This window comes from Strongylocentrotus purpuratus, unplaced genomic scaffold, assembly GCF_000002235.5.
Source record: "Strongylocentrotus purpuratus isolate Spur 01 unplaced genomic scaffold, Spur_5.0 spur5_scaffold_12, whole genome shotgun sequence".
In the NCBI taxonomy this organism is placed as follows: domain Eukaryota; kingdom Metazoa; phylum Echinodermata; class Echinoidea; order Camarodonta; family Strongylocentrotidae; genus Strongylocentrotus; species Strongylocentrotus purpuratus.
The window spans coordinates 30,445,284-30,458,571 of record NW_022145597.1 but is presented as its reverse complement, the minus strand read 5'-3'; the positions used below and the strand labels follow the sequence as shown (position 1 = coordinate 30,458,571).

At 40.3% G+C, this 13,288-nt stretch overlaps 1 protein-coding gene across 1 annotated transcript in view; it reads left to right on the top strand.

Moving 5' to 3' along the window:
* LOC593892 overlaps positions 1–10,716 on the top strand; it is a 32,454-nt gene extending 21,738 nt beyond the window's left edge. The window contains exons 2-4 of the mRNA XM_795698.5: positions 1,670–1,839; positions 6,227–6,350; positions 6,682–10,716. Of these exons, the coding sequence (XP_800791.1) occupies positions 1,670–1,839; positions 6,227–6,350; positions 6,682–7,118 (731 nt within the window). The 3' untranslated portion in view covers positions 7,119–10,716. The remainder of the gene's footprint in view (positions 1–1,669; positions 1,840–6,226; positions 6,351–6,681) is intronic.
* The last annotated feature ends 2,572 nt before the right edge of the window (positions 10,717–13,288 follow it).

The window sequence follows — 13,288 nt, the reverse complement described above, 5'->3', positions numbered from 1 at the left end:
TTATTCTTTCAAATAAAAGCCCAAATACCTAATAGAGGAGCCGGTAGAAGGTCTTTCGAATGCTATATCTCCTTCACGAAGTTTAAAAATCAGTCATTAAGCTAAAGAGAGAAAGAGAGAGAGAGAAAAAAAAAGAGAGAGAGAGAGAGAGAGAGAGAGAGAGAGAAGCTCTTATGAAATAAATCGACAGAGAAAAGGAAAATACTAAAAATTCCACAACTACCACGTAAAAGGAAGCAATAATACACAATTCAACAAACTATTTTTTACCATAGCGTGCATTCTAAATGGCCATTTTGAGTGGAGGTGTGTCTCGTTACGCCCCACTGCAAATTTGACAAAAACTCAGCCTCTTTTATTTGAGCAAACTATGATTCCGGGCTATATCGTTTCTCCTATTTGCGCTTGCCCTTGACCGTGTACGGTCTGAATGTATGGTGATATTCTGCGTCCATCTTCAAATCACCCGTTAGAAATCATGAGGACCAAAATAGACCAAGAAGAAATAGGTCAAAACAGGGGATGCTTGCTTTGAAACACAGCGTGATATAGCTTTGTGTGGGACTATTATTGAATTGAAATATTTCAAATGAAATACATGAAATAAGTAGATAAGGTTGCGGTTGGAGTGACTTATAAGGGTTAAAATTACTAAAGGATGGGATTAGTGCCTAGTCCAGGGTTAAAATAGGTCAGAATTTAGTTATGCATTTCAATTTCAATTTATTTAGGCCTATTATAGAACATGGATCAATTACATCACATGCAATCACGTGAGATAATAGGCCTACTCAAGATATGACAATCATTAAAAATAGGAAAGCATAGAATGAAAGTAAGGACAAGACAGGAAAAAAGTTCCGATGGGAGGAATTGGAAAGAAGGAAGAGGAATAACTGATAGAGCAGTATGATTTCAGTTTTACTGGGACAAAATGTATCTGAGACTTCAGCCAGGCCATCTTCGAAAGCTCAAGTTAGACTGAAGAAGTCATGATTACAATTCGATATAACAGCAGACTGTTCAGCTAATAGGATAGCAAATGACTGGATAGGCCACTGGTTCAATTTTATTCAGTTTGATAAGCTTGACGAATAATGATGATAAGGGTTGCTTCTTATTAAAGCGTACATGCCTTTTACGTCATGACGCTTATGGCGTTCCAACATCATCACCCAGTTCATAATCATATCAGGCGGCCAAATAATTAGGTAGCGCTCAGGGTTATGCGGCTTGGGGTACAGCGGTAAATAATCAATATAAAGGATGTTGGTTCTGAGCTGGGATTCGAACCCTCAACCTTTGGATTCAGAGTCTAGTGAATGAACCACTGTACCACGACATCTCCTTCACTGGGGAGGAACTGCCCTACCATGAACGATCCTTGGTAACCATGTGTGGTTCATTTCTAAATGCACATGTATAATGCTTGAGATAATAGTTTTTGAGCGTCATTTAACGCCTGGCTGGGATGCTCCCCAGGGAGTGGAGATTGTGCACACAGTGTGTGCGGGCAAGCACTGAATCCAATGACCGGGGTAATATTATATGTTTAAAGCGCTTAGAGACATTTGTATTCAGCGCTATATAAAAATTAAATATTATTATATTATAGTATTATAGGACTAAATTGTTTTTTTTTTTCCTTTTTCTCTTTCTCTTTCTTCAGATTCTCACAATGGCGTTGATGAGAAGATTCAGACCAAATACATTCATTACTGCATTCACGACGACACTCTGAATCACATATTCGCCTTCGTGGCCTGGTCGCAGTCTCAAAGCCTCTTTATCGTACACATCTTCTTCTTCGAAACCGTTAAAGAAGCTGCTAACATCAAGGTAGGCATAGCCCTGGGGGGGGGGGGGGGGGGTCACAATGATCCAAAGCTGAACTTAACTCTAAGTTGGACTTAAATATTATGGAAAGCAATTATCATCCTGGAAAATATTTGGTAAAAGTTATTTCAAAAGGCATAAAATGTTGATTCAAATCATTCATATTTTCTATTATCATGGGAGATTTCATTTTCTTGATGTGGAATTTATGAAAAGTCTAAAATACTTGAATTTTTGCTTTTGAACATATTTCATTATAGGACTACAAATGACACTCCATAATACTTAAGTCCAACTTAGAGTTAAGTTCGACTTAGAATCTTTGTGAAACACCCCCTGGTCTAAGTCCTGGTCTTAGTCCTGATCTTGTTCTTGCTTTCCGTTCCCCACTCCATTTTATAGGTTTTTCTTCCATAAAGGGGCGTTGTGACTTCTTACACTCATTTTAAAAATGCGGGTATTTTGAGGTCAGACGAAATTTCCTGATGAGGTAGCCGCCAGCCGGCAGCCGCCAAAAATGCCCCCCACCCAGAATGCCCCCCCCCCCACCCAGAATGCCCCCCCCTTTTTTTTATTTACTCCGACGTGGGGCGTTATGTTTTATTTGAGTTGCGTCTCTGCAAGTGGCACCGTGCAAATACGAGTGACTTAGGCCTCTATCGGCTTGGCGTCTCCATTGATGTGCCCGTTGCACTCGAAGCGGCATTGGGAATTTTTAGATTTGCACGTCGACATAGTGGACTGCTACGTCCTTTTAAGGCACTGGCCAATCGAAAAGTCCCTATGAACTGAAGTAGGACTGCGTTACCGACATGCACGACCTTTAAAGCACCGCTTTAAATTCACCGAGAGTGAAATCATCATGATCATACAAAGCAGCAGTGCAAATTAAGCATTGTGAATATGGTTTTGAATTAATGGCGCACGAACTAATTTATACACTTGATTACCGCCTGTAATCACGCAATTGACTCGTGTACACAGACGTTGTACTATGCATCTAACTATATGGCAAGGTTTGTAAAAACGCGTCAAAACGCGTCATATGACGCACATAAACCTAGGTTTGTCGACAAACCTTCTTTGTGAATTCGGGCCGTTATGTCTGCGCATCAAACGTATACCATAGAGTCTCCATGTATTCAAAGCCCATGACCAATTTCCGGAACCGCCTATCTCAATGAATAAATCTAGGTTATGGGTGAATTCGGGGGAGTAAAATGCATCCTAAATAGATATAATAGGATTTTTCGGACCAATGGTTTCGGCGTCAGTGCCTAGTCCCAATGTCCGTTAACTGTTTGTCCCAAAGGTGTGACCAAGCATGGAACAAAATCTAGGTATAATTGGGGAATTCGGTGAATGTAATGTCGTCGGCTGTTTGAAGCCAGAAGGATATTATATAACATACACACTAAGAAAAAATGGTGCAAGTATGTACCTTTAGGGGTGCAAACCGATGCAACAATAGCAGCACCTTTAGGGGTTAAATCCTGCACCCTTTAAAAGGGTGCCAGATTGAACCTTTTAGGGGGAATAGCACCCTTTATAGTTAATTCCTGCACCTTTAGGGGTGCAAACCGATGCAACAATAGCAGCATCTTTATGGGTTCAATCCTGCACCATTTAAGAGGGTGCCAGATTGCACCTTTTATGAGACATGTTAGTACCCTTAATGGTTCAATCCTGCTCCATTAGGGATGCAAACCGATGCAATAGCAGCACCTTTAGGGGTTCAATCCTGCACCCTTTAAAAGGTGCAATCATGCACCCATCATCGAGGAATACTGGTAAAATTTGCTCGTACACAAATACATATTAAACATGCAAGATGTTTATTGGTTAGTAATCATATAATCAATATATATATATTGCTAAAACGTGAATATAATTGTAACATGATCAGACAAAATAATCTATTGGTTAATGATTGCCAAAGGAAAATACAAATCACACAATTGATGTGCATTGTCATAATTTGCTTAACAAATCATGATAAATGTATTTTTATGTGAACACGTGGAAAGTAATCATGAATATGCATGCAATATGCAAACTTTTATTTTGCACCCTTTATTGGTCGATAGGGTTCATTTTTGTGGGAAGGGTGCAAAATCTTATATTGCACCCTTTTTCGAACCCCTCTTCCTTCAATAGGGTTCATTTTTATGTAAAGGGTGCAAACTCTTATTTTGCACCCTTTTTTGCACCCTTTTTTCTTAGAGTGTAGAGATAAGTGTAATGCCCCGGCCCCCCCACTCAGCGTTATTTAGGGTACGCATATGCTCGTACCCTCTTTTTGAAAGCACCCCCTATCTGAGGACTGCCAACATTTCCGAACCCCCCTTTCGCGGGCTTTTCGCGGGCTTTTTTTGCATTGGAGACCCCCCTAAATCAGAAAAAGTGCTCAATGTACCCCCCTAAATTCAGAATAATTTCTCAGGAGTCCAAAGAGATGAGAGAAAAAAAGAAAAACACCCCCTTTTTAAAGAAATCTCCGGGTGAAAAGTCAAATACACTCCTTTTCTTACAATTCTCGGGCCGGACTTTGTCGCACGAAAAGTACCCCTTTACCGGACATTTTGGCAACACGCATGCGGTCATTCCGACCTCTGAGTGGGGGGGGGGGGGGGGGGCCGGGCTTCTAGCTCTCCGCATTCTCTGCAAATAATGAGCATGCTACACTCAACCAAAAAGAAAGTGGACACTCTTTATTGCCCAACATGTCCATATTAACTGTCAAAAAAGTATAATAAAATAAATAAATTAAGGAATTAATTCCTTGAAATGCTAGAGCGCCGCAATGGCAGCACAGCTAAAGCCGGGGTAATAATCTCCAAGTTTGGAAGCGCTTAGTGATTCTAATAAGCGCTATATAAAAACTGAGTATTATTATTATTATTATTATATATCAAATTAAAGAAAAGTTAAAACTCTACCAACATCAATGAAGATCAAGTTTTGCACTCCTATGGGTGGGAAAGGAGAGGCATGCCTTTCCTTTCCCACCCATGATCGTGGACGAGCCATAGGACACCTCCAATGCCCATCAAGATTTGAATGCCCATGAGATACCCCAACAAAACAAAACTAGCCAGGGGCACACATCGTTGGGCACGCTGTATTTTCCCGGACGTGAATAAGTATATGCCCCTAATATTTTTCAATAGAATAAGGGGCGCATATTTTAATCAGTGCACGTATTTGTTTTGTCATTTTGTATTTGCTTGTCTCGTTGTTGTTTATTTTTGTTTTATTTCTGGACGTGAATGGAATAAAAGAATATTTTTGCAGAGAGGGGCGAGGGAGCACATCTCACTTAGGGCCACAGATTCCCCACTTGCCTTCAGCCCTTATAACCGCCCCTCCTCCCGCTTCTCCCCCTCTCCTCCTCCCGCTTCTCCCCTCTCCTCCTCCCGCTTCTCCCCTCTCCTCCTCCCGCTTCTCCCCTCTCCTCCCGCTTTTACCCCTCTCCTCCCGCTTATACCCCTTCTCCCGCTTCTACCCCATCTAACCCTCCTCCCGCTTCTACCCCTCCTTCCGCTTCTACCCCTCCTCCCGCTTCTACCCCTCCTCCCGCTTCTACCCCTCCTCCCTCTTCTACCCCTCCTCCCGCTTCTACCCCTCCTTCCGCTTCTACCCCTCCTTCCGCTTCTACCCCTCCTTCCGCTTCTACCCCTCCTCCCGCTTCTACCCCTCCTCCCGCTTCTACCCCTCCTCCCTCTTCTACTCCTCCTCCCGCTTCTACCCCCTCCTCCCGCTTCTACCCCCTCCTCCCGCTTATACCCCTTCTACCCCTCCTCCCGCTTCTACCCCTCCTTTCGCTTCTACCCCTCCTCCCGCTTCTACCCCTCCTCCCGCTTCTACCCCTCCTCCCGCTTCTACCCCTCCTCCCGCTTCTACCCCTCCTCCCTCTTCTACCCCTCCTCCCGCTTCTACCCCTCCTTCCGCTTCTACCCCCTCCTCCCGCTTATACCCCTCCTCCCGCTTCTACCCCTCCTGACGCTTCTACCCCTCCTCCCTCTTCTACTCCTCCTCCCGCTTCTACCCCCTCCTCCCGCTTATACCCCTTCTACCCCTCCTCCCGCTTCTACCCCTCCTTCCGCTTCTACCCCTCCTCCCGCTTCTACCCCTCCTCCCGCTTCTACCCCTCCTCCCTCTTCTACCCCTCCTCCCGCTTCTACTCCTCCTCCCGCTTCTACCCCCTCCTCCCGCTTCTACCCCCTCCTCCCGCTTCTACCCCTCCTCCCTCTTCTACCCCTCCTCCCTCTTCTACCCCTCCTCCCTCTTCTACCCCTTCTCCCGCTTCTACCCCTTCTCCCGCTTCTATACCCCATCCTGCTTATATTTCCGAATAGACATTGATATGACTGAATTGTTCTTCTTGCAGACGGCATTCGCCAGGGGCTTCCAAGCTGCTTTCAGGGATTGGAAGGAGGATGCTAGACCCGCAAGAAGACCTGTTCGTGATACCTACTCTGAATATGCCCCTCCAGCCAGGCTGACGAGAGGAGGTGAATACGAATGAATAAATGCATGAATGAATAGATAAATACGTGAATGAATGAATGAATGAAAGAAAGAAAGAATGAGTAAATGAATAATGAATATTAAATAAATAAATAAAGAATGAAAATATAAATGTTAATAACAAAAATAATAATAATAATAGCTAGTTCTTATATAGCGCTTTCAAGACCGAAGGCCCTCTCAAAGCGTTTTACAGATATATAATGATATATAAGAATGATGATAATGATACAAACTATAATATGCCAACACTGTTAAAATGCGTTAATGAGCATGTGAATTAAATAATGTTTGATTTCATATTATTCAAAACAGCTCTAGACCACCACCGTCGTTCATTCGAGGCACCAGCCGTACTCGAGCGTGAGCAATACCGCCCACCGGCTCGTAAGGCTAGCAAACCCCGACCCAGGCAGCATGGACCCCGCCCAAACCAACTCATCGAAGTCTACGGCGACCCTCGACAGGGTGGCTACGACTACGACGATGACTACGAGGACGATTTCGTGGAAGAGGCCCCACCTCCCCGGCGACCCGCCGTCGAAAAGGAGGTCGTTTACACAAGGGAGACGTTTCCTCCGCCGGCCTTTGCTGGCGACGGGCACGGACGAAACGGAAGACGAGGAGGTCACCGCCCAGCCTACGATGACGATATGTACGAATCCAGGAGAGTAGGTTATGGTGATCGTGGTGCTCGACGATCACGGAGATACGTCGACAACGGCTACGCACGAGATGACATGATTTACTAAACCCATTTTCTTCTATGAGCACTACATATAGCTCTTCACCTGTTATCATTGTATATCTTTCTAAGGTATCATGTTATATCGTTCTAAGGGTCACTATCAGAAATTTGCACATAATTATCATAAACAACGATTGTTAATGAATACAGATTATCTTGTTTTTTAGAAGCACGGTAACTGCACTACATGTCAATATGACATACATTTCCCATAATCATGCCATGATAGTAAAATTCATTTGGTTTACTCTGTTTTGTCACACAATTATGGTAATTCTGTACAGAATAAAGATCGTACCACTTGATGTTCTATAAATCCATGAGCCAACTTCAACCCCCCAGAAATACAAATGCCGTCAACTTTAGTCCCGTCTGAGTTATTGGCGCCAGATAATGTAATGTTGATATAAAGTTAGACAATTTATATATTAGTTTTAAATGATGGTACGTGGGTAAGAATTTGTATATTCCCTCAATATTATTGTGAATGATCACAGTGGCTTGTACATTGCTGATTCAAAGATATTTTTATATTGATTATTTACGAGTATAGTGCGTCTAGTTTTCTCCTTATTTCAATTTTCTTTGCTTTGCAAATTAGCATTATTGGTAAGATGAAACTGCAAATGCATGTATGATGTTGCTTGGAAAGAAAATGATATAATAAATAATTAGGTGAATTTTGCATTTCGTATAATATTCATGTTATTTTTCAAAAAAAGCATAGCTTTCATTTAGGCTATGGAACGGTACATTCAACTTATTGCATGATTAGGTGCAAAGTTATCGTTGAATGCTATTGACAGCTTTGATTGTATATTATTCCATCATTCTATTTCTACAAAAACCTTCAAATAACTTATAGATTTTTGCCTTTTATTTTTTCTCACAACGCCATTTCTTCCTACGATGCATTTTTGATAAACAATTCTTTTCTTCAAAATAAGTCTTTCAAAATATCAAAAGTATTTGTGTTGAAAATTGATTGTTTTCTTTGTATCATTTTATTTGCCTATCAAGATGAGCTTATTGCTGCAGGAAGTAGTATAAAGACTATTATTGTTTTTTTTTGCCTACCACATGTTTGCACACTTTTTTTTAAAGAAAAAGAATAAAAATACAAGGCTGAATTTCATGCCTTCCATGCCTTGCTGTTTACCCAAAAATGTCGCTTATGTAATCAACCTGTAAAATGTTAGGTGTATATAAAATTCTTCAATTTCAAAGTTAATATTTTTCCACTTTTGCATATCGATTCCACGAAAAGTAGCGGAGAAATTTGAAATAGGTGTTTTAATAAACAGGGACATTATTGTTTTATGATGATAGTTGTTATAAGTTGTTGTCCCTTTTACTCATTTTTAAATCGATCACTTTTAAAGGTAGTTATCAAAACTGTTCATATATTTGGTTTTGCCAAAAGCGGCAACATGTGATGCTCGTATTACGTTCATCAGATATTTTTTTTTATTTTTTAAATAATAATCTGTGTTAGTGGGAGTTAATTCTAGTCTATATAGAATCCTGCCCCCCCCCCCCCACTCAGTATTATTTAGGATACGTGTATGCGAATGCGGTACCTCCGACCCCGGGATGTGTGTCGGGGGGGGGGGTATAGAATACCAAAATAAATCGGGGAAATCACTACATCAAGTATCAATATTTTTATGTCTATATTTTCGAATTCTAGCTACCTCGATTCAAGACTAGGGTAGATAAAATAGACAACTGCATGATTCATAAAACTAAACCTTACCATTTTCTTTTCTCAGGATTTGTTTTCACTGATCATTTCTATTGTCATAAATATTCATTGCTGTATATAAACACTTCGAAATGTAGTTACATCAGTCTAGAACTTACTTAAGTATGTGTGTATATAATTATATAATGAGGAAGAGATACAATCTATCAGAAAAAAAGAGTAAAAGCTTTTTTCGATTGAGAAAATGAGTAAAAATCAGAAGATATCCTAATTATTTTGCATATCGTGATTTTCTTCAGAGTTACAACATCTATGCTTGTTTCTAAAAATGAATGAAGTTACAGTATAGGCGGCAGAATTGATGGGAGCGCATCGAAACCAGTTTAAATCACTTTTTACTTTATTTTCTTGGTCGAGACAGGAAATTAGTCATTCATGATCAAACAAAATGTCTTTCAAATGATCATCGTTTGTGTAGATGCACTTTATATACTTTCAATACTAAACGTCTTTCACTATTTTTTATGATTGAATAAAACATGTATATAATCAAGATGTTAATTAGGCCGTGTGTTAATGTTATACTCAGAAGAATTTATCACCTCATATTTCATGCATTTTCGCTAACCGGTTCTATCCGTTGTTAAACAAATATTGGAATCGCTGCACTGGTTATGACACAAGTGTTATATTAGTACTTGATGATAGCTGTAAAAGCTTCCAAAATTTGTTTTAAACCTTTGTCATTCCAAATTGAATTAACTTCAGTAAGACGATGTAAGGCTGAATGAATTCAAGAAGGTTTTTTACATTATGTCTTTATTCATAGATTAAAGGCTTGTTCAGGCGTGGCGTGTGGACTCTGTGTTATAAAATACATAAATGTGAAGCGTATAACACTTTACGTCATCCTTTTAAAAACCCGAGGTTTTCCCGCATCGTATCTGAACGAGCCATTAATGAATGATTCCTTTTTTCATGTAAATAGCAGTTACATTTATAAAAAAAACTCATGTAAAGAAACTATATTAGATAGACCGTTTGTTAAAGATTGTTCTCATCTTTGTTATTCTTGTGAGTGTTCTTAATCTACAAACGAAAAGTAGAAGGTAGCCATCTTTTACGGAGGTGAATGTACTCTCCCTATTTTTCTCTCACTAAAAAAAGAGTGAATTTTCACTTTCTTGGGAGTGACGTCAGGGATCACTAATGTTTAGGAGTGAATATCGATTGGTTTTAAGGTGTTCTCTAAGAAGAAAAGAGTGAATGTTCACTCTATTTTTACTACATTTTCACTCTCCAGAGGAGTGACGTCAGTGATCACTCGATTTTTTTTTAGAGAGAGAGAGAGAGTTTCTAAGGGTCAATATGAAGGTCCTCATTTGCCAAAGTTTGCTAGCATATACACATTGATGTATACTAAGAAGTGCAAAGGAGTGGAAATTCCCTTATTAGCAATCGTGTCAGGAATCACTTTATTAGGAGTTGAGCCCACTCCAAAGGAGTGTTTTAATTAATCCTTTGAGAGTGGATTCCATTCATTTGAGCGTGTATTCCGCTCCAAACGAAAATGTTCTCTGATATGACTCGGGGGCCCATAAGTGGGTTTCCATCCCTGTACATATAACCTTCCCAATCTTTTGTATCATCTCCTCTTCCCGGCCCATTTTCATTTCTGTTTATTAAGTAAAATATTGATATCTAATTCTCCGCCTCTCTCACCAGGATTATTTTCCTTTTTAACGTATAATATTATAGTTGTAATAATAAGAATATATTATCTTTCTGTCTTCTTTTCTTGTATTGTTCACAGTAAGCCTGGGTTCTTGGTTGTTCTTTTAATTTTCAAAATCTTTTTACGAATAAATAAATATCCGAAGCAAAGATATAAAATGGACAATAGTGTTTTAAAGTCTCCTTTGTCACTCGTGCGTTTCAGGTTTGTGGGAGGATGTGTGTATGTGGAGGGTTCGTGTGGGTGTAGGGAAAGTTGTATGTGGCAGGTAGGGGGAGTGGGCGTGCGTGTGCGTTAGGGAGATGCATGTTATCGAGTTAATTCATTCATTACGTATTGAGGGACGTTTTTCTTGAAAGAGAAGCAGCTAGTGCTCGTTAAAAGAGGCTCCACCAGAACGATGGGGGCGAGGTATCTCACAAAAAAGACATAATATATGGATATGACATTGGCATCAAAGGTGCTGTTGAATAAAAAAATTGCCCGAAAAAACTTTTAAGAGACGGCGACTTCGAGGCGACAAATCAACATAACTATAACAAAAAATGACAATAAATGAATCACTCATACAAATTTAAATCCCTTTATGATTTGATTTATCAGAGGCGAATTCAATTAAATTTGATATAAAATACCTACCTTTAATTATTTCACTCTGGGTCAATAACATGACTGTAATTATTTGACAGCAGGTGGCGCTTAACCACCAAAAATTACGAAGCCGAATTGATCACCCTGAGCAGTCTAAACACCTGTAATGAATGGTGAATGTTGTATGAATGTTGTGAATGGTGATGAGTGTAGGTCTTCATTATATCGAATACATATACATATTTCAAACAGTTTTGTACATTATTTTCAGCAACCCTGCTAAACCCTGACCTATGAACATCCTTCAAATAACATTTTGCCTCTTATACATTACAAGCAGGCCTGAAAAACCTAGGGAACTACCGCCCCCATCCTCCCCACCCCGTTATTTATCTGTTTTTCTGTTATTTTTCTCTTTCTCTCGCACTCTGAATATCTTCTTTTCTACACCTCCATCTCTCTTACGTTCTCACCACTTTCTTTCTTTCTTTATATCTCTCTCTCTCCTTTCCTGTGTGTGCCTCTCTATCTCAAAATGTACCTCTTTGCAACTCTTTCTTTATATCTCTCCCCCTCTCTCGATCTGAATCTCTCTCTTCCTCTCTGCAACTCTTTCTTTATCTCTCTCTCTCTCTCTCTCTCTCTCTCCCTCGCCCTCTCTCTCTCCCTCTGACTTCCTCTGTGCAACTCTTTCTTTACCTCTCTCCCTCGCTTATCTCTTCCTCTCTGGACTTTTACCACTCTCTCTTCGTCTCTGAATATTTTACACTCGGCATCTCGCACTCTTCACATCTCTCTCAATCTCTTCCTTTCTTCATTCTCTTTATTTGGGTTTCTCCTTCTCTCTATCTCTTTTTCTTTTTTCTCTCTTCGTATCTGAATATCTTCCCCTCTACATACCTCTCCCACGCCCACATCCTCCCCACCCCCACCCCCATATTTATCTGTTTTTTCTGTTATTTTCCTCTTTCCCTAGCAATCCGAATATCTTCTTTTCTACACCTCCATCTATTTAACCTTCTGCACCCCTTTCTTTCTTTCTTTCTATCTCTCTCTCCTTCCCTGTGTGTGCCTCTCTATCTCGATATGTACCTATCTCTGCAACTCTTTCTTTATATATATATATATATATATATCTCTCTCTCTCTCTCTCTGTGGACTTTTACCACTCTCTCTCTCTCTTCGTCTCTGAATATTTTACACTCGGCATCTCGCACTCTTCACATCTCTCTCAATCTCTTCCTTTCTTCATTCTCTTTATTTGGGTTTCTCCTTCTCTCTATCTCTTTTTCTTTCTTTTTTCTGTTTGTATCTGAATATCTTCCCCTCTACATACCTCTCCTACGCCCCATCCTCCCCACCCCATATTCATCTGTTTTTCTGTTATTTTTCTCTTTCCCTCGCAATCCGAATATCTTCTTTTCTACACCTCCATCTATTTTACCTTCTGCACCCCTTTCTTTCTTTCTTTCTATCTCTCTCTCCTTCCCTGTATGTGCCTCTCTATCTCGATATGTACCTCGATCTCTGCAACTCTTTCTTTATATCTCTCCCCCTCTCTCGATCTGAATCTCTCTCTTCCTCTCTGCAACTCTTTCTTTATCTCTCTCTCTCTCTCTCTCTCTCTCTCCCTCGCCCTCTCTCTCTCCCTCTGACTTCCTCTGTGCAACTCTTTCTTTACCTCTCTCCCTCGCTTATCTCTTCCTCTCTGGACTTTTACCACTCTCTCTTCGTCTCTGAATATTTTACACTCGGCATCTCGCACTCTTCACATCTCTCTCAATCTCTTCCTTTCTTCATTCTCTTTATTTGGGTTTCTCCTTCTCTCTATCTCTTTTTCTTTTTTCTCTCTTCGTATCTGAATATCTTCCCCTCTACATACCTCTCCCACGCCCACATCCTCCCCACCCCCACCCCCATATTTATCTGTTTTTTCTGTTATTTTCCTCTTTCCCTAGCAATCCGAATATCTTCTTTTCTACACCTCCATCTATTTAACCTTCTGCACCCCTTTCTTTCTTTCTTTCTATCTCTCTCTCCTTCCCTGTGTGTGCCTCTCTATCTCGATATGTACCTATCTCTGCAACTCTTTCTTTATATATATATATATATATATATATATATCTCTCTCTCTCTCTGTGGA